The following is a 21899-nucleotide window of genomic DNA, read 5'->3' on the forward strand; positions in this document are numbered from 1 at the left end:
CCAAGCAGAAAAACAAAAACAAAACCCTTGCCCTGGGACTTCCCTGGCGGTCCAGTGGTTAAGATTCCATGCTTCCACAGCAGGGGGCATGGGTTCGATCTCTGGTCGGGGAACTAGGATCCCACATGCCTTGCTGCAGGGCCAAAACAAACAAATAAAACCCTTGCCCTTGTGAAGCTCACATTCTGTTAAAGGAGTTGACAAAAAATGGACCACAATGTTGAGTGGCGACAAGTGCTTTGCAGAAAAATGCAAAAAGGATAGAAGCTACTAAATAAGACAAGGAGGTCAAGGAAGTATTACCTGAAGCGGCAAGATGTGAATAAAGTGAGAGAGAGAGCTGTGCGGCTATCTGGAGAAAGGATATCTCCTCCAAGCAGAGGAGAAGGCAAGTGCAAAGGTCCTGAGGCTGGAATGTACTTAGTGTATGAGGAAGGGCAAGAGGCAGTGTGGCTGGAGTCCAGTGATGGAGACAGAGAATGTTAAAACATCAGGGTTGCATCTGGGAGTTCACTTTGTCTGTCTGTGTGTGTGTGTGTGTGTGTGTGTGTGTGAGAGAGAGAGAGAGAGACAGAGAGAGAGACAGAGACAGAGACAGAGATGCAGTCAGAGAAAGAGAAACCTAGAGACTCACAGTCTCCTGTCTTTCTTTCACCTCCCTCTTCATCTTGGCATCTCAAGATTAAGAGGGGGGAAAAGACAGATGATTAAATGATTTAAATGTGCAAGTAAAATAACACCTCAGTGAGCACATTATGCAAATCTATGCAATTAACATCACAAATGAGGTGAAGCCACGGGGGCCAAGGAACTAATTTCTCTGGGAGCTCCAACTCCATTCTTGCCCCTCCCTGCAAGCCAGAAACTTCTCAGGGTGGAAGGGAAGAGGATGGGCAGCCGCTCACAGGACTGAGGGCCTGCCGTGCGCCGTGTGCTGACCTTGTAGGCAAAGGGTCTTTACCCTCCTTTTTCCTCCATCCTCCCTGCACCTGTCAGGAGCAGGGACAGTTATTGCTCTATGTTGTAAAAGAAAAAAGTGAGGTCTGCAGAGAAGGAGGAGATTAGAACCCAGGTCTGCTGGGGTTAAACTTAGAGCTTTTGGCTGAAAATTTTCCGTTTCATCCCTTGGGGAGGTTTGAGCTTCTGGGAGGGACTGCAGTTTCCTCAGGCCTTTAAGGAAGGCAAACGTTCAGTGAAGGACCAGTTAGTAAATATTTCAGATTTTTTGGTATTTTTTTTGAATTTTTGAATCTTATTTTATTTATTTTTTTGTACAGCAGGTTCTTATTTGTCATCCATTTTATACACATCAGTATATACATGTCAATCCCAATCTCCCAATTCATCACACCACCACCACGACCCCCCGCCGCTTTCCCCCCTTGGTGACTATACGTTTGTTCTCTACATCTGTGTCTCAATTTCTGCCCTGCAAATCGGTTCATCTGTACCATTTTTCTAGGTTCCACATATATGTGTTAATATGCGATATTTCTTTTTCACTTTCTGACTTACTTCACTCTGTATGAGAGTCAATAGCTTCATCCATGTCTCTACAAATGACCCAATTTCGTTCCTTTTTATGGCTGAGTAATATTCCATTGTAATATATGTACCACATCTTCTTTATCCATTCGCCTGTCAATGGGCATCTAGGTTGCTTCCATGACCTGGCTATTGTAAATAGTGCTGCAATGAACATTGGGGTGCATGTGTCTTTTTGAATTATGGTTTCCTCTGGGTATATGCCCAGTAGTGGGATTGCTGGGTTATATGGTAATTCTGTTTCTAGTTTTTTAAGGAACCTCCATACTGTTCTCCATAGTGGCTGTATCAATTTACATTCCCACCAACAGTGCAAGAGGGTTCCCTTTTCTCCACACCCTCTCCAGCATTTGTTGTTTGTAGACTTTCTGATGATGGCCATTCTAACTGGTGTGAGGTGATACTTCATTGTAGTTTTGATTTGCATTTCTCTAATAATTAGTGATGTTGAGCAGCTTTTCATGTGTTTCTTGGCCATCTGTATGTCTTCTTTGGAGAAATGTCTATTTAGGTCTTCTGCCCATTTTTGGATTGGGTTGTTTGTTTTTTTAATATTGAGCTGCATGAGCTGTTTATATATTTTGGAGATTAATCCTTTGTCCTTTGATTCGTTTGCAAATATTTTTTCCCATTCTGAGGGCTATCTTTTTGTCTTGTTTGTAGTTACCTTTGCTTTGCAAAAGCTTTTAAGTTTCATTAGGTCCCATTTGTTCATTTTTATGTTTATTTCCATTACTCTAGGAGGTGGATCAAAAAAGATCTTGCTGTGATTTATGTCAAAGAGTGTTCTTCCTATGTTTTCCTCTAAGAGTTTTATAGTTCTGGTCTTACATTTAGGTCTCGAATCCATTTTGAATTTATTTTTGTGTATGGTGTTAGGGAGTGCTCTAATTTCATGCTTTTACATGTAGCTGTCCAGTTTCCCCAGCATCACTTATTGAAGAGACTGTCTTTTCTCCATTGTATATCCTTGCCTCCTTTGTCATAGATTAGTTGACCTAAGGTGCGTGGGTTTATCTCTGGGCTTTCTATCCTGTTCCATTGATCTATATTTCTGTTTTTGTGCCAGTACCATACTGTCTTGATTACTGTAGCTTTGTAGTATAGTCTGAAGTCAGGGAGTCTGATTCCTCCAGCTCCGTTTTTTCCCTCAAGACTGCTTTGCTGTTCGGGGTCTTTTGTGTCTCCATACAAATGTTAAGATTTTTTGTTCTAGTTCTGTGAAAAATGCCATTGGTAGTTTGATAGGGATTGCATTGAATGTGTAGATTGCTTTGGGTAGTATAGTCGTTTTCACATTATTGATTCTTCCAATCCAAGAACACGGTATATCTCTCCACCTGTTGGTATCATCTTTAATTTCTTTCATCAGTGTCTTATAGTTTTCTGCATACAGGTCTTTTGTCTCCCTAGGCAGGTTTATTCCTAGGTATTTTATTCTTTTTGTTGCAATGGTAAATGGGAGTGTTTCCTTAATTCCTCTTTCAGATTTTTCATCATTAGTGTATAGGAATGCAAGAGATTTCTATGCATTAATTTTGTATCCTGCAACTTTACCAAATTCATTGATTAGCTCTAGTCGTTTTCTGGTGGCATCTTTAGGATTCTCTATGTATAGTATCATGTCATCTGCAAAGAGTGACAGTTTTACTTCTTTTCCAATTTGTATTCCTTTTATTTCTTTTTCTTCTCTGATTGCCATGGCTAGGACTTCCAAAACTATGTTGAATAAGAGTGGCGAGAGTGGACATCTTGTCCTGTTCCTGATCTTAGAGGAAATGCTTTCAGTTTTTCACCACTGAGAATGATGTCTGCTGTGGATTTGTCGTTTATGGCCTTTATTATGTTGAGGTAGGTTCCCTCTATGCCCACTTTCTGGAGAGTTTTTATCATAAATGGGTGTTGAATTATGTCAAAAGCATTTTCTGCATCTATTGAGGTGATCATATGGTTTTTATTCTTCAGTTTGTTAATATGGTGTATCACATTGATTGATTTGTATATATTGAAGAATGCTGGTATCCTTGGGATAAGTCCCACTTGATCATAGTGTATGATCCTTTTAATGTGTTGTTGGATTCTGTTTGTTAGTATTTTGTTGAGGATTTTTGCATCTCTATTCATCAGTGATATTGGTCTGTAATTTTGTTTTTTTGTAGTATCTTTGTCTGGTTTTGGTATCAGGGTGATGGTGGCCTCATAGAATGAGTTTGGCAGTGTTCCTTCCTCTGCAATTTTTTGGAAGAGTTTGAGAAGTATGGGTGTTAGCTCTTCTCTAAATGTTTGATAGAATTTACCTGTGAAGGCATCTGGTCCTAGACTTTTGTTTGTTGGAAGATTTTTAATCAGAGTTTCAATTTCATTACTTGTGATTGGTCTGTTCATATTTTCTGTTTCTTCCTGGTTCAGTCTTGGAAGGTTATACCTTTCTAAGAATGTGTCCATTTCTTCCAGGTTGTCCATTTTATTGGCATGGAGTTGCTTGTAGTAGTCTCTTAGGATGCTTTGTATTTCTGCAGTGTCTGTTGTAACTTCTCCTTTTTTGTTTCTAATTTTCTTGATTTGGGTCCTCTCCCTCTTTTTCTTGATGAGTCTGCCTAATGGTTTATCAATGGTTTATCTTCTCAAAGAACCAGCTTTTAGTTTTATTGATCTTTGTTATTGTTTTCTTTGTTTCTATTGCATTTATTTCTGCTCTGATCTTTATGATTTCTTTCCTTCTGCTAACTTTGGGTTTTGTTTATTCTTCTTTCTCTAGTTCCTTTAGGTGTAAAGTTAGATTGTTCGAGATTTTTCTTGTTTCTTGAGTTAGGCTTGTATTGCTAAAGACTTCCCTATTACAGCTGCTTTTGCTGCATTCCATAGGTTTTGGATCATCGTGTTTTCATTGTAATTTGTCTCTAGGTATGTTTTGATTTCCTCTTTGATTTCTTTAGTCATCTCTTGGTTATTTAGTAACGTATTGTTTAACCTCCATGTGTTTGTGGTTTTTAGGTTTTTTTCCCTGTAATTGATTTCTAATCTCATACTGTTGTGGTCAGAATAGATGCTTGATATGATTTCAATTTTCTTAAATTTACTGAGGCTTGATTTGTGACCCAAGATGTGATCTATCCTGGAGAATGTTCCGAGTGCACTTGAGAAGAAAGTGTAATCTGCTGTTTTCGGGTGGAATGTTCTATAAATATCAATTAAGTCTATCTGGCCTATTGTGTCATTTAAAGCTTGTGTTTCCTTATTACTTTTCTGTTTGGATGATCTGTCCATTGGTATAAGTGAGGTGTTAAAGTTCCCCACTATTATTGTGCTACTATTTCCTCTTTTATCGCTGTTAGCTGTTGCCTTATGTATTGAGGTGCTCCTATGTTGGGTGCATATATATTTATAATTGTTATATATTCTTCTTGGATTGATCCCTTGATCATTATGTAGTGTCCTCCCTTGTCTCTTGTAACATTCTTTATTTTTAAGTCTATTTTATCTGAGAGTATTTTATTGCTACTCCAGCTTTCTTTTGATTTCCATTTGCATGGAATATCTTTTTCCATCTCTTTATTTTCAGTCTGAATGTGTCCCTAGGTCTGAAGTGGGTGTCTTGTAGCCAGCATATATATGGGTCTTGTTTTTGTATCCATTCAGTGAGCCTGTGTCTTTTGGTTGGAGCATTTAATCCATTCACGTTTAAGGTAATTATCGATATATATGTTCTTATTACCATTTTCTTAATTGTTTTGGGTTTGTTTTTGTAGGTCCTTTTCTTCTCTTGCGTCTCCCACTTAGAGAAGTTCCTTTAGCATTTGTTGTAGAGCTGGTTTGGTGGTGCTGAATTCTCTTAGCTTTTGCTTCTCTGTAAAGCTTTTGATTTCTCTGTCGAATCTGAATGAGATCCTTGCCGGGTAGAGTACTCTTGGCTGTAGGTTCTTCCCTTTCATCACTTTAAGTATATTATGCCACTCCCTTCTGGCTCGTAGAGTTTCTTCTGAGGAATCAGCTGTTAATGTTGTGGGAGTTCCCTTGAATGTTATTTGTTGTTTTTCCCTTGCTGCTTTCAATAATTTTTCTTTGTCTTTAATTTTTGCTAATTTGATTGCTATGTGTCTCAGTGTGTTTGTCCTTCGGTTTATCCTGTATGGACTCTCTGCACTTCCTGGACTTGGGTGGCTATCTTCTTTCCCCTGTTAGGGAAGTTTTTGACTATAATCTCTTCAATTATTTTCTCGGGTCCTTTCTCTCTCTCTCCTCCTTCTGGGACCCCTATAATGCGAATGTTGTTGCATTTAATGCTGTCCCAGAGGTCTCTTAGGCTGTCTTCATTTTTTTTCATTATTTTTTCTTTATTCTGTTCCACGGCAGTGAATTCCACCATTCTGTCTTCCAGGTCACTTATCTGTTTTTCTGCCTCAGTTATTCTGCTATTGATTCCTTCTAGTGTATTTTTCATTTCAGTTATTGTATTGTTCATCTCTGTTTGTTCTTTAATTCTTCTAGGTCTTTGTTAAACATTTCTTGCATCTTCTTGATCTTTGTCTCCATTGCTTTTCCGAGGTCCTGGATAATCTTCACTATCATTATTCTGAATTCTTTTTCTGGAAGGTTGCCTATCTCCACTTCATTTAGTTGTTTTTGTGGGGTTTTATCTTGTTCCTTCATCTGGTACATAGCCCTCTGCCTTTTCATCTTGTCTATCTTTCTATGAATGTGGTTTTTGTTCCACAGGCTGCAGGATGGTAGTTCTTCTTGCTTCTGCTGTCTGCCCTCTGGTGAATGAGGCTATCTATGTGCCTTGTGCAAGTTTCCTGACGGGAGGGACTGGTGGTGGGTTCAGCTGGCTGTTGCTTTGGTGGGCAGAGCTCAGTCAATATTTCAGGTTTTGTGGCCCATATTTGATTGTGCCCTTGCAGTGTTAAAGCAGCCACAGGAGATATGTAAATAAATGGACATGGCTGTGGTACAATAAAACTTTATTTATAAAAACAGGCAGTGGACCAACCCCATGGCTGTCATTTGCAATTGCTCTAAGAGACCTTGTTTAATCAGAGCTTCCCCGCAGCAGGGCAGCTAGCCACTGAAGTCTGTGGTACCCTGGGCAAGTCCCTGGTCCCCCTGCACCTGTTTCTTCACCTGAATAAGAGGGGATGTTCTGGGTGAGGTTCAGTAAGGAGAGGGAGATGAGACCCACACGGTGGGGGAGGTCTCAGGACTTTGGGTGGGCACACTCTAGCAAGGCCACTGCTCTCGTACACTCTCAGCATTACAAACCACCCAAAACTTCATGGTCTAATTCAAGCATTTTACGATGCTCCCTCGTTCTGTGGGCCAGGAATTTGGACTTGGCACAATTAGGGACAGTTTGTCTCCATCCATGTTATCAGCTGGGAATACTCGAAGGCTGATTCAGTGGCTGGAGGCTGGAATCACATGGAAGCATCCTCACTTGCACGTCTGGAGGTTGATGCTGGCTGTCAGCTAGAGGCTCAGCGGGGTTGTCGCCAAAGCACCTACATAGGGCCCCTCCCGGTGGTCCCTTCTATGTGGACAGTCGTGGACTGCGTTACAGTATGGTGGCTGAGTTCCAAGACGTTAGCAAGACAGTTATAAGGAAAGGATGGGGTTAAACCAGACTACATGGTATTTTGCGGAAGTAGAATACGAGGCAATAAGAGAAAGTGTAACATGCGCTGAAACAGCTTAAATTAAGAATCAGAGTGTGAATTTCAGAACCCCTCTGTGTTCTCTTTACTGATGATTGGGAGAAAGGTGAACTGTAGCCTCCCATAGGTCTTCACGTGGAAACAAAGAATAGGTCTCAGTAATTAATGATTTTAAAAAGAACAAAGAATGCAGGAACAAATGACAGTGATCGGGCAAAAGAAGTAACTATAGCAAAGGTAATAAGTCAATCGTGAAGACTCCCAGTTCTGTTTCAAAGGTAGAGATCAGCTTGAAGCACATTTTTGAGTTGTTTTGCAGGATCCAACCCCCTGGAGCACTCAACCACCAGACTAACTGGAGCCTAAGGAATGAAGATACTGACCTTTGCTGACCCTCGTGATTTCACTCAACTAAGTGCCTTGATTTTGTCAACCTAGAGTGAACCTTGCATCACTGGTGGTGCAGTGGTTAGGAATCCGCCTGCCAATGCAGGGGATGTGGGTTCGAGCCCTGGTCCGGGAAGATCCCACATGCCGTGGAGCAACGAAGTCCGCAAGCCACAACTACTGAGTCTGTACTCTAGAGCCCGCGAGCCACAACTACTGAAGCCCACGTGCCACAACTACTGAAGCCTGCCTGCCTGGAGCCCGTGCTCCACAACAAGAGAAGCCACCGCAATGAGAAGCCCGTGCACCACAACGAAGAGTAGCTCCCGCTCGCTGCAACTAGAGAAAGCCCGCGCGCAGCAACGAAGACCCAACGCAGCCAAAAGTAAATAAATTTTTTTTTTAATTTCCATATTTTTTTTTAAAAAAAAGAAAGAAAAGAAAAGCATATGAGATGGTAGAGGCTCTCGCAGCCGCCTTTGGGAAATGCAACCCGCCCCATACACGTGGTGTGAGGGCCCTCTAGTGGGGTCTGGGCCCAAGATCTCCTGGTTCAAGGCAGCATCGGCGCGGTCACTGGGAACCCATATGGCTCAGACCCCTCCCTCAGACATCATGCCTATTCTGGTCAAACCCAGCTCATGCTCAGTCTTATATCTTCTTCCAGAGCTAATCCTGGGTCTCTTCCTCAGCGGGAACATATTAACAGCCAGAGCTGCTAAGCCTTTTTCTTACAAACAACGAAGGAAACAAGAGCAACCACCTCCACGCACACAACAGCCCTGGTGACCCCAGCTTTGCAGGATGGTTGGCCAAGCAGGTAGGGAAATGTTGAGACAAAACCAGCTGGGAAATGCTTCCTTGAGCCACAGGATGTGGTTATGTGTTGAGGGCTGGAGGGTGGAGCTGGGATCCTGGGCTGGACCCACAGAGCAGAGACCCTTGGAGAGCAGATGGTAGAAATAGGGCCCCTTTAAGAGGCCAAGGGCACCCCTGGGTTACATGGTCATGAACAGATTTCAGAGGAAGAATCATTGAGATCAGGGTTGCTGAGATTCAGGGGCAAGATGTGAGAACCAGGCCAGCCTCCAGGTAGATTAGCAACAGCTCCCTGATCCAGATGATTCCAGACTTCCACCTCCTCCACCATCTGATACTCTCCCCAGTAACCAGAGGAGAATCTGGGGCCCAGAGAATGGGAGGGACTTGCCTGGGGTCTCACGGTAAACCAGTGGCCAAGCTGGGACTTGAACCTGGGGCCCCATCTCCTTCCACTGAGGTGGTCCAGCAGAGGTCTCTCAGGGTTCAGAGTCCCTTGCAAATGGATCATCAATAACGATGCCACTTCCCATTTATAGCCCTCCGATGCTGAGCAACACATGCATCTCTGGAATACTACTCAGCCATAAATAAAATGAAATTTTGCCATTTGCAACAACATGGACGGACTTGGAGGGTATTATGCAAGTGAAATAAGTCAGACAGAGGACAAATACTGTATGAATTATTGAAGTGGAATCTAAAAGATGTACGAACTAGTGATATAACAAAAAAGAAACAGGCTTACAGATGTAGAGAACAAGCAGTTACCAGTGGGAAGAGGGAAGGGATGAGGGGCAAGATAGGCATAGAGGATTAAGAGGTACAAACTACTATGTATAAATAAATAAGCTACAAGGATATATTGTACAGCACAGGGTATATAACCAATATTTTATACTAACTATAAATGGAGTACAATCTTTAAAAATTGTGAACAGCTATGTTATACACCTGAAACATATAATATTGTAAATCAATGATACCTCAATAAAAATTTTTAAAAAAGAAAGAAAAAGTCATACCTCCTGTTTCTAAAGAATTAATTAATTTAAGGGGTATTAAATTAATTAATACCCCTTTTCTCGGTATAAACACCCAAAAAGAAAGTTCACTTAAGTTCTGCTCTCTATCTTCACAACAACTTCTATGCTCTTTTTTTGAGACATCAAGTATCAAATTCTTTTCCCTCAAAAGTTCCTTTTGGGGGACTTCCCTGGTAATCCAGTGGGTAAGACTCTGTGCTCTTAATGCAGAGGGCCCAGGTTCGATCCCTGGTCAGGAAACTAGATCCCACATGTGGCAACTAAGAGTCCGCGTGCCACAACTAAGACCTGGCGCAGGCTAAATTAATAAATAAATAAAATTTATTTATTAAATAAATAAACAAATAAATAAATTTATTTTTAAAAAACTTCCTTTTGGGATCCTTGAGCTCACATTTCATCTTCTATTGTTTCATCCCAGTTTCAAGGAACACAAGGCCCTAGGGCTTGCTGAAGCATGAAAAGAGACAGGGAGCAGAGGTGGTGAGTGCTGGAAGCAGTACTGAGCAGGGCAGCCAGGCCTCAGGGTTGGGGCTTAGGGATGGGGGCTAGACCGGGAGCCAGGGCCTTTGCTACCTCTCGGTCTCTTGAGGCTGGCTCTGGGTGCATCAGCTTTGGTCCTCCACCCCCAGGACTACTTTTCTGCTTTCTATGTACACAGCTGGACACAGTGGCCCTCTGAACTCAAGTTTACACATGCTCAGTTCAGAAACTGCCTAGCATCTCTGATTCCCAAATCCAAATCCTGGAAAAGGAAGCTTATTGGTGAGCTTGGGTCACATGTCTATCTTTTCATCCAACCGGTTTACGACTGAGGGGCTGTGGCACGGTATAAGCAGAGAACGAAAGGGGCGGATGTTGGACATTCACCCTGTAGGAAAGGGAGAAGCCTTTTCCAGGAGGAGGGCACAGCAAGGTCAAAGGCTTAGAGGTGGGGAATTGGAGGCTTCATGGGGACAGTCCTAAGTGGCTAAGTTTGTGGCAGCCCTCCTGTGACTGCTTAAACGGCAGCTCCCATAGGACCATCCCTGTCCCTGTGCCTAGTGGCACAGACATGGCCCACAGAGGGAAATCACAAGTGAATCAGCAGCAGAACCAAAGCTCAAACCATTTCCTTCTCCCAGCCCAGGCTTGAGTGTCTGAGGCTTACGAGGGAGTCAGGTTAGAGGAGCAGGGAGAATGAAATCAAGAAATAACAGGCTTCACAGGAGTAATAATGACATTTTAACTTGAAAATTGCAAGGAGACAGAGCTGTGGAGGCGTATGCAAATTTCCATGCAGATGAAATGCAAATGAGCTTGCTTGCTCCTGCCTGGTGCACCTGGATGTGGCTCAGTGACAAATCCTAATGGCACCGCATGGCTGTGTGATTGATTATCAAGGCCAGCTGGGATGACAACTGCACTCTCCTCCTGGGAGCTGGCGGAGATGAGACTGTTTCTAGAGTGCCCTCTGATGGGGACCCTGAGGGATGGCCCTCTGTAATTCAGGGATGGCAAATTTGGGACAAATCTAGTATCTCTATAGCGGCCCTCCTCCATGGCAGACATCATTAATCAGTCATAGAATTCCTTCTTACTGAGTCAACCAGGTGCTCTAGGCAGACCCTACTAATCAATCAAAGTTGGCCTTCATTCATTCATTCATTCATCAATTCGTCTAACAAATTTTGTTGATTTTCTTCCCTGTGCCAAGGATACATTGAACAGGCAGGTTCAGTTCCTGCTCTTGTGAAACTCACAGTTTAGTGGGGGATATGAGCATTAACAAAATATTGCAAAATGGCAATTGAGATAAGTGCTATGAAAGAGAACTACATGGTCTTTATAAAAGGGAATTTTGACTCCTTCAGAGTGACCAGGAAAGCCTGACCCTGTTGCTGATATCTGAAGGATAAAGAGGGCTTAACTAATTGAAAAAAAAGGGGAAGGACATTCCAGGTATTGAGACAAGAAAGAGCTTGTAAGCAGAAATTGTCAGCACTACACTAGATTCCCTATGATCATTTTTTGTTTCTGTGCATCCCTCCTCTGGCTTCTATCTGTTTTTGTTTGTTTGTTTAAAGAAAAGAAAAAGCTTTATTGAGATATAGTTCACATACCGTACAATTCACCCATTTAAAGTATACAAATCAATAGTTTTACTATATTCACAGATACGTGCAACCTCTACCACAGTCAATTTGGGAACATTTTCATGACCAAAAAGAAACCCTTTGCTCTGTAGGGATTCATCTCCTCCCACCCCACACTCCCAGCCCTAAGCAACCACTAATCTAATTTCTGTTTCTATAGATTTGCCCGTTCTGGACCCATTAAATACTAATTCTTTATTCCTTCCTCCTCCCAGCCCCTGATATACTCTAACCTACTTTATGTCTCTATGAATTTGCCTATTCTAGATATTTCATGGAATCATACAACATTGGTCCTTTTTGTCTGATTTATTTCATTTAGCAGAATGTTTTCAAGGATCATCCATACTGTAGCATGTATCAGAACATCATTATTTTTACAGCTGGAAAATATTCCATTGTATGTATATACCACATTTTGATAGGCATTTGGATTATTTCCACCTTTTAGCTATTATGAATAATGCTCCTGTGAACATTGGTGTACAAGTATCTGTTTGAGGCCCTGTTTTCAATTCTTTTGGATATATACCTAGGAGTGGAATTGCTGGGTCATTCTATGTTTACCTTTTTGAGGAACCACCAAAATCGTTTCCACAGGGGCTGCACCATTTTACATTCCCACCAGCAAGGTACAAGGGTTCCAAATCTCTACATCCTCACCAATATTTGTTAGTTTCTGCTTTTTTGATTATACACATCCTAGTAGGTGTGAGGTGATGTCTCATTGTGGTTTTGACTTGCATTTCCCTAATGACTAATTATGTTGAGCATCTTTTTATGTGCTTGTTAGCCATTTGTATATCTTCTTTGGGGCAATGTCTATTCAAGTTCTTTACCCATTTTAAAATTGGGTTGCTTGTCTTTTTTTGCTGAGTTGTAGCCGTGCTTTATATATTCTGGATATTAAACCCTCATCAAATATAAGATCTGTAAATATTTTCTCCCATTCTGTAGGTTGCCTTTTCATTTTCTTGATAATGTCCTTTGATGTACAGTTTTTAATTTTGATGAAGTCCTATTTATCAACTTTTACTTTTGTTGCTCATGCTTTTGGTATCATACCTAAGAACCCACTGCCAAATCTAAGCTCATGAAGATCTACCCTTATGTTTTCTTCTAAGAGTTTTATAGTTTTATCTCTTAAATCTAGGTTGTTGATCCGTTTTGAGTTAATTTTTGTATATGGCATGAAGCAGAGGTCCAACTTCATTCTTTTACCTGAAGAAATCCGGTTGTTCCAGCACCATTTGTTTAAGAACTTACTCTTTCCCCATTGAATGGACTTGGCAGCCTTGTTGAAAATCAATTGACTGTAGACCTATGGGTTTATTTTGATTCCATGCGTCTAGATGTCCATTCTCATGGCAGTACCACACTCTTTTGATTACTGTAGGTTTGTAGTAAGTTTTGAAATTGGAAACTGAGAGTCCTCCAAGTTTGTTTTTCTTTTTCAAGTTGTTTTGGCTACTTGGGGGGCCTCTTGAAATTCTATAAGAATTTGAGGATCGGCTTTTCTATTTCTGCCCCAAAAAAAGGCTGTTGGAATTTTGATAGGGATTATGTTGAATCTGAGGATCCCTTTGGATAGTATTGACATTTTAACAATGTTAAGTCTTCCTACCTATGAATACAATGTCTTTCGCCTCCTTGGTTAAATTTATTACTAAGTATTTTATTCTTTCAGATGCTTTTGGAAATGAAATTGCTTTCTTAATTTCCTTTTCAGATTGTTCATTGCTGGTGTGTAAAAACACAGATTTTTGTGTGTTGATCTTGTAACCCACAACTTTGCTGAATTTGTTTATTAGCTCTAGTATCTTTCTTGGGGATTATTTCTTATTTTCTCTACACAGAATCGTGCCATCTGTGAATAGAAACAACTTTATTCCTTCCTTTCCAGTTTGGATGCCTTTTCTTTCTTTTGCAGGGTAACTGCTCTTTTTCTTGACTAATTGGATTCCTTTTATTTGTTTTTCTTATCTAATTTTCTTGTCTAGAACTTCCAGTACAATGCTGAATAGCAGTGGTGAAAATAGTCATCCTGTTTTGCTCCTGACCTTAGGGAGAAAGCTTTCAGTATTTCACCATTGAGTTTGATCTTAGTTGTGGGTTTTTCATGAATGCCATTTATCATGTTGAATAAGTTCCCTTTTATTCCTTGTTTTCAGAGTAGTATTTTTTCTTGTTGTTCTTGTTTTTTTTGTTTGTTTGTTTGTTTTGTTTTTAATCATGAAAGCTGTTGGATTTTGTCAAATGTCTTTTCTGAGACAACTGAGATGATCGTGTTTTTCTCCCTTCATGCTATTAATGTGGTATATTACATTGATTGATTTTCTTATCTTTACCCTTGCATACCTGGGATAAATCCCACTTGGTCACACTGCATAATTCTTTTAATGTGCTATTGTCTTTGGTTTGCTAGTATCTTGTTGAGGATTTTTACATCTATACTCACAAGGTATATTGTCCTGTAGTTTTCTTTTCTTGTGATATATTTATCTGGCTTTGGTATCAAGATAATGCTTGCTTCAGAGAATAAGTTAGGAAGTGACTTCATTCCTTTTTACGGCTGAAGCACATCCTTTTGTATGGGTATACTACATTTTGTTTATTCGTTCATTGGTTGACCAATATTTGGGTTGCTTCTTTCTTTTAACTATGATGAATAATTCTGCTATAAGCATTTATGTAGAAATTCTTGTGTGGACATATAGTTTTGTTTCTTTGGGGTGTATATCTAGGAGTGGAATTGCTGGGTCATATCGTAACTGGATGTTTAACCATTTGAAGGCCTGCCCAACTGTTTCCCAAGGCAGCTGTGTTGTTTTACATTCCCCCAGCAATGTATGAGGGTTCCAATTTCTCCACATCCTGCCAACGTTTATTATTGGACTTTTAAATTTTAGCCATCCTAGTAAATGTGTAGTGAGATCTCATTGTGGTTTTGATTCGTGTTTCCTTGATGGCTAATGCGGTTGAGCATTTTTTCATGTCCTTATTAGAATTTTGTGCATCTTATTTGGAGAAATGTTCATTCAGATCCTTTACCTATTTCTAAGTTGGAGGTTTAAAAATTTATAATTTAGTGGTGAGAGCATTCTATATATTTGTAATATAGAATATTATCTTCTGTGGGCCCACCCCAGCAACCCTCCTCCAAGCAAGCACTGCCCTAGGGTTCCTGGACCCTGCTTTTTGTGGCAGGCTTTTGCAGAGGCCTGCAGTGCCTCAGGAGGTGTAAAAATACCCTCCAGCATTCCCCACGTGATCAGGCAGAGGCTGAGCCTTGATCTGAAATTGTACATTGGTTTCCTTCCCTTCTCTGTCCTGTTTCCCCTTCCTGTGGTTTCTCTCATGATCTCTTCTTCAGCAAATCACCTGTACCTGAATCCTTGTTGCCAGGCGTGCTTCTAGGGGAACTTGAAAGTGCTTGGAATGGCCGAGGAACTAAAAGGAAGTCAGTGTTGTTGGAACTCAGAGAACATGGAGACTGGGGAGTAAGGTGAGGCTAGAGTGGTGGGCAGAGGCCTGACCCCACAGAGCTTTGTAGATTCCAGCGATGGGCAGGATGGGGGTTAGCTGGAGAGTCATGGGATGCCACTGGGCTCTGTTAAGCAGGGACTGGCATTATTTTACATTTTGCAAAGGTCCCTCTAGCCTCTCTGTGGAGGATGGATAAAAGGGCCCAAGTGGCTGCAGGAGGACCACTGAGGATACTGTTACAACTGTCCAGGGGGAGAGAGGATGGAGACTGGGATGAGGATGGGAAGGTGGAGGGAGAAAGAAGAAGAAGATTAGAGAGAGATGAGGGGGGTTGATCTGGGGGCTCTGGGGAAGTTCAAGGACATCTTGCAGGTTTTCAGCCTGGGTGCCTGGATGCATGGTCAGTACACAGAGAGGGAGGCAGGCTTCGGAGGGCAGATCAGGAGTTCCACTGGCCAGACGACACCCGTTTGCCATCCCTGGTCTTGCCCAATCCCCCCACTTCACAGATGGAGAAAATGAGGCCTGAGGAAGTGCGGTGATTCACCCAGGTCCCTGTCATGCCCCAGACTGAAGGGGATGGGATCCAAGGATCCTGCTGCCCAGCCAGAGGGCTTGTTTATTCTCCAGGAGGCCCACTGGCTCTGGCCTCAGACAGCTATTTTGCAGCTGGGAGTGGGTGGGGTTTAGGGCCTGATGGGTTTGTCCTGGGCTGGAAGCCAGTTCACAGCTCACAGAGAACAGAACATCTCTGTTTCAGGAGGGCAGCCTGTGCTGCCTGCTACCCTGTCAGGGTCTGATGTGGGTAACTTGAAGGCATGAGGTTGTGGGGTGCTCACCTCAGAGTGGCTGACATTTGCTCTCCTGGATTAGGCATGGACAAGAACTAGGTCCAGATTCTGAGGTTTCCCCTTCTCTAGTCCTTCCTTTCCTTGCTGTGTGACCTTGGGCCAGTCACCTCCCCTCTCCTCAGTCTTCTCATCTGTAAAATGGAGACATCCTACAGTGTAACTTTTCTGCCCTCAGGGTTGTAGGGAATATTGGATGAAGAAATGGATGGACAAAAAATACACCGTAAACTGTAAAGTGCCTAAACTACAATTTGGGTTCAGTCCTACCACTGCCCCAGTGGGTTTCTCAGACTTTACAAGATGGCCACCCCTCTGGAGAGAAAGAGGCCTGGTGTGGAGCTCAGAGATCCCAGGATCTTATTATCCTGGCCCAGCAGGCTTGACAAAACCCATTGGACAGATGGGAAAACTGAGAGGCGGCCATCTGCTCAGAGTCACCAGGCTATTAAGCCTGGATTCAAAGGCTGGGCTCTCTGATTACAAAGACAAGAAAGATCCTTATCCATTCAATGACCTGATTGTACAGATAGGGTAAACCAAGGGCCAGAAAGGGGAAGCAACCTGCCCAGGGTCACACAGGCAGCTGGCAGCAGGGCGGAAGTGTCAGGTGAGGTCCCTGACTCCCAGGCCATGCTCCTCCTATCACCTCTTGCCCACCAACCCCTGGAGCTTGAAAAGCAGTTTCCTCCTCAGTAAAATGGGGTGAAACTAGTATTGGCTTCATTGGATTGTTGTGAACATTTCAACAAGCCCCGCAAAGCTTTTAAAGGGCTTAGCACCAAGTCAGGCACAAAGAAAATGCAGAATAAATGTTGGCTAGTAATATTATTATTCATTATTATATTTCATTTCTGCATCCCCTTCTCCCCTTTGGGCTGCTGTGAGTAGACAAATTGTGGGCTTTCGGCTCTTCCTGGAGACAAGAGGGATGTACAAGATGGCTTTGGGGGCCCCTCCCTCCCAAGGATTCTTGGATTATCCATACCCCTCCTCAGCCCCCCTGAGCACTAGCCGTAACTGTAGTCTCTCAGAAGTCAGTTTTCATCCTTGCACCCCGGGTACCCTGGCTCCCTGCCTGTGGTCCCTACTGGCTGGATGCTGTTGCTATGGCAACAGCATTTTAAGAGCCTTCGGCCCCCCTCTGAGGCAACAGGTCTGGATGGAGCTGGACTGATCAAATGCCTCCTGCATCCTCAGGCCTGTCTGGACAGAAGGCAGGAGACTGGAATGCAAGAATCAGAGCTGGCTTGGGGTGGGGGTTGGGGGCGGCTCAGGCCTTAGCCCCAAGGGTTTCCCAACAGCACCCCACCTCACTGTGTTGCATGAGCACTTGGTTACACATGCAGACTCCAGCCACCACTGCCGCAAGGGTCTGGTTTTAACTATCTGGGGTGAGATCCCCTAAGACGCTGCCTTTGATCAGCTCTGCTCGTGGTTCTGAGGCAGACAGGCCCCAGACCACTCTTGATGAAATCTTGAGTCCAGGAAGATTTTGGGCATTGAGGTTTGTGTGGATCTCTCTGCTGAGATTACTCTTTTTTTAAATAATGTTTTTAAAATTTACTTATTTTATTTATTTTTGGCTGCGTTGGGTCTTCGTTGCTGCGCGCGGGCTTTCTCTAGTTGCAGCGAACAGGGGCTGCTACTCTTTGTTGCAGTGCGCGGGCTTCTCATTGAGGTGGCCTCTCTTGTGGCGGAGCACGGACTCTAGGTGCGCAGGCTTCAGTAGTTGTGGCGCGTGGGCTCAGTGGTTGTGGCTCGCGGGCTCTAGAGCGCAGGCTCAGTAGTTGTGGCGCACAGGCTTAGTTGCTCCACGGCATGTGGGATCTTCCCGGACCAGGGCTTGAACCCGTGTCCCCTGCACTGGCAGGTGGATGCTTAACCACTGTGCCACCAGGGAAGCCCGAGATTACCCTTGAGAAACCCTGTTTGTCCTCCCAGGCCCGCTCCGGTCCTGCCTCCCTCTCCTTCCACAGCCTCATCTTGTGGGAGGATGTACACCCTACCCTCTTCCTGGAGCCAGGAAAATTCCAGAGCTGGGCTACCAGAGGCCATCTTGGTGATGCATCCTAAGGCAGAGATGGGCGCACATTCTCAGAATAATGACATTCAGGGGAGGCGCTAGCCATGGTCACTCTGGGCTGTCTTCTAGATGCTCTATCTGAAATCAGAGCATCTCAAGCCTCTTCCCACTGTCCTCCCGCACCACCTGCTGGATGGGGACCAGGCTCCCTACCCTCCAGCCCCAACCATAGCAGAATCTGATGACGCCAGGCACCAGAGGCTGTGCCTAAGGAGAGGTCGGGCTTTGGGGTGGGTCTGAGGAGCTGTGGTGGGGAGGGGAAGAAGGCAGAGATCATGGGAGAGGGAGGTGGTCCTCTTTGGGGTTCCTTGAACTTGAGACTGATGCTCATGTCTGTTGGAGAAGCCAAGTGACAGAGTAGAGATGCAGCAGACAGTCCCCCTCCCTTACCCCTTCCATGCGCACTAACTGGCCTCCAGCAGGTGATTCTCTTTGCCCGAGGCCAGTGGCGTCAGTGGATAAATTACATGTGGTAATTCACTTGACAGCACCCCCTTTATTCCCTTCTCAGACTCGCTCCCCTGCTCCTCCGCCAAGTAAATGCGCATTTGAATCCTTGTGTGGTCTGTTTCGTAGGACCCTAAGACAGGAAGCCACTCCCCTAATCTCCCCACCCTGGGTTCTATTATGAGGGCAGCTTTGCCCCTTGTGCCCCAAGGGGAAGCTTACATACCCCTGAACCCCAGGTGGGGTTCTGCCTAAGTCGGAGATCTCTGGAAGGATCTGTACCAACAGCTCTTTCCACGATGAGACTCCAGGGTTTTGGAGCCAATCTCACGCTCTTCCGCGTCCTGCCCTGCCCTCCACTCTCACTATTCTGAATGTGTGAGAGTCGCGTCTTCCCAGAGCTTCCTGGGGCCGGGAGCAGGTGCGAGTTCTTGTCTACCGAGCACGGGCCAAACTCAGTAGCCACGTCCTGACGGATGGTCCAGGGCTCCCCAGCTCTGTCTTTAGCTGGGCCCCACCCGAACCATACCCATCCCTGCCGGAGCCTGGTGTGATTGACGGGAACTCCCAGCTAGAGGGATGCAGGGGGACTTGTGTGGGGTGAGTCCTCCAGAGACGTCTGTGAGTCTGTCCCCTCCGAGGAGAAGCTGCCCCCAGTGGGCCGGGGGATCTGACTCTGCCTGGGGAGCCGCTGCCAGGAAAGGAAGGTGGTGAGATAACGCTCAGAGGCAGGATCCAGGGGCCCATGCGGGCTTCTGCCGTCATCAGCTTCAAAAGCCTGGCCAGCTTCCTGGGGTGGAGGGGCTGCTTGGAAACTTCTGTTCTGTACACGTCTGGGGGCCCGAGGAGGCCAACAGGATTTTGGCGAACGATCCAGACCCAGTGAGTCCTGGAGGGGCAGGTCCCATCTTCCCTTGTAAGTGACTTCTCCATTCAGGTCCTGGCCCTTGGCGGCCGCCCCTCTGAGTTCCCGGCCCGCCGGGTGGGAAGGGGGACCTGTCAGGCATGGACAGTGGCCCAGTGCCTTCTTCAGGAGGGTCTGGATCTCCTCGTGCCTCTCCCGGGCCTCCTCCCACAGGTCCTGGCCCAGGCCCTCCCAGCTCAGAGATGCCACCTGCAGCCGCATGGCCGTGAGCTTCTCGGCAGGGAACTCGGACGCCAGGCGCTGCAGGTAGCGGTGGAGGCGGCGCTGGTCCCCAGGGCTGGCCCTTTGGGCCTTGCCCAGCCTGAGCTGGGCCATCAGGTCCTGGCAGTCCATGTGGAACCAGGTCATCTGGGAGACAAGAAGAGAGGGAGATGGGGGTTCCGTGAGGACAGGGATAGGCCTCTCTGAGCCAAAAGGAGGCTTAAAGAACAAATACAGCTAGACTGAATTAATACAAAAATGTCCAATCAGTGTTAGGTCCTCTCTTAGCACAGCTGTGATTTTCTCCACCGCTGATGATGACAATATTTCCCTTTCTTCCCCAGGGAACACCACCCTCCGTTACCCACCGGGAAACAGTCCCCAGCACCCTTGGGATCTTCAGGCACAGTCTTACAGACTTAGGGGCCAGCAAGGACTCACCCCTCTCTGGGGCTCAGTTTCCCCCTCAGTAAAGTAGAGGTTGTGATAGATAATCAGGGAAATTTGAGTGATTCTCGGATTGTATGAACCCCTCATAAGTGGTGCTGAGGGAGGAGTCTGGCTAATATTTATTGAACGCTGACTGTTTGCCAGGCTCTGTGCATCTCATGTAGGATCACACTGAACCAGCAGCCCATTTTACAGAGGAGGAAACTGAGGCTCACACACATGAAATCACTTGTCCCAGGTCACGCTGCAAGTCAGGGAGGAGCTGGGATTCAAACTCAGCCCTGTCCAGCCCTCAAGAGGGTATCTTCCAAGCACCTCCTTGCACAGGAGAAACTGGCCCAGGCAGGGCCCTGCCCTTGCAGTCACACAGTGAGACTGTCAGCCAGCCCAGGCCCGGAGGCCCCCTCGCTCTGGCCGGGCCTCTGCCGCATTTTAGGATCCTGCCTGTACCCACTTCACCCACAAAATGTCTGCAGGTTGCAAAGGAGCCAACATGTTCCCAGCAGCTCGTGAAAAACATAATCTTTCTCTCCATTAATTTAGAAGCCAACAGCAAGCTGTTAGGCAGTGGGGATTGGAGAACAATTTTCTCCGAGGAAACCATCTTTCCGCGGATTAAGGGAACTTGTCTTTAGATAAATGGCTTCATATTTGCAGAAGCACATTGAGCTCATGGCTGGGAAAGGGCTCCATAAATCTCCGTTAGCGACACAATCATGTTATTATTATTTAGTGCCAAAGCTGCCGCATGCCTGCTCTCCACCTGGGGCTGAGCCCAGCACTGAGCCGTCCTGTCTGTCCGTCTGTCTGTCTGGGACCAGATATTCCAGGCCAAGCTGGACAGAGGTGGAGAACACCTCAGAAATCATCTTGCCCCACCCCTTGCTGTGCGGATTAAAATTCTGGGCCAGAGAGGAGAAGGTGCTGTCGAGGGGAAGAGCTTTCCAGGCTGAGGGAACAGCCAGTGCAAAGGCCTCAGTGCTGGAGCCAGTTTGCTTTCTCCAGGGAAGGCCGATGGGGCTGAAATCAGCTAAAATTAGTAAACAAGGGAGAGAAGCTTCCAGAACCCCTTAATCCATGAGGCATTACTCCTCCAACCACTACTGCTAATGACAACATTAGCAGTACCTCGGTGTTAATAACAATAATTTAACATCGGTGTTAAAAATAATAATTCCAGATTTGAGCAAAGTCGGGTGTAGGGGCAGGGGGAGGGGTTACTTACATTTAATTTAATTCTCACTTCTCTGCACGAGAGCCAGATGACCTGGGTTCAAATCTCAACTACGCCACTTCCTAGCTGTGTGACCCTGGGTCAGTGACTTGATTTCTCTGGGCTTCCTGCCTCACAGGGTTGGTGTGACCATAATACCATATGTGAAATGACTAGAACAGGGCCTGCAGACAATAAGAACTCCGTACCTAAGCATTGGTTGTTATTATTATCATCATTATTCTTGACAAGGAGCTGAGGCCCAGAGCAGTGAAGGCCACTGTTGAGGTCACAGAGCCCATGCAGGCATATCCCTGACTCTAAGTCTCAGATCCTCCTGCTGTCTCGCTCTCTAACTTCTGAACAGCTGGGCGCGGGGGATCCCTTTGCTGCCTCTGCCCACATCTACCTCCCTTGCCTGAGGGAGACAGAGTGGCCTGTCCTCCCAGTGCCCCAGGTGTGAGTTGATCGAGTCCCTCCCGCTGCCCCCAAAGCATCTGCGTTCTTGGTGCCCTGTGTGCTGGGCTGGCCTGACAGCTGGGAGGCTGGGGTCAGGCTCTTCCCATGCTCCATCGTCAGTGGCCAGTGCGAGGGGCAGCTGAGGGCACTGGGCCCAGGCCAGAGGTGTGGGTTCTTGTCTCATCTGGGTTACAGCTCTCT

General features: G+C 45.2%; 1 protein-coding gene and 1 non-coding gene across 2 annotated transcripts in view; one reads left to right on the plus strand and one right to left on the minus strand.

Moving 5' to 3' along the window:
* Window positions 1–9615: 9615 nt before the first annotated feature.
* On the plus strand, window positions 9616–9688 carry TRNAK-CUU (transfer RNA lysine (anticodon CUU)). Its single transcript has one exon. It is a non-coding gene; the product is annotated as a tRNA-Lys (tRNA).
* A 1971-nt stretch (window positions 9689–11659) lies between these two features.
* Window positions 11660–21899, minus strand: part of KIAA1755 (KIAA1755 ortholog) — a 47375-nt gene continuing 37135 nt past the window's right edge. Inside the window, exon 14 of the mRNA XM_073792993.1 lies at window positions 11660–19723. Within this exon, the coding sequence (XP_073649094.1) occupies window positions 19022–19723 (702 nt within the window). The 3' untranslated portion in view covers window positions 11660–19021. The remainder of the gene's footprint in view (window positions 19724–21899) is intronic.

The sequence above is a fragment of the Tursiops truncatus genome, chromosome 15 (assembly GCF_011762595.2).
Source record: "Tursiops truncatus isolate mTurTru1 chromosome 15, mTurTru1.mat.Y, whole genome shotgun sequence".
Taxonomy (NCBI): domain Eukaryota; kingdom Metazoa; phylum Chordata; class Mammalia; order Artiodactyla; family Delphinidae; genus Tursiops; species Tursiops truncatus.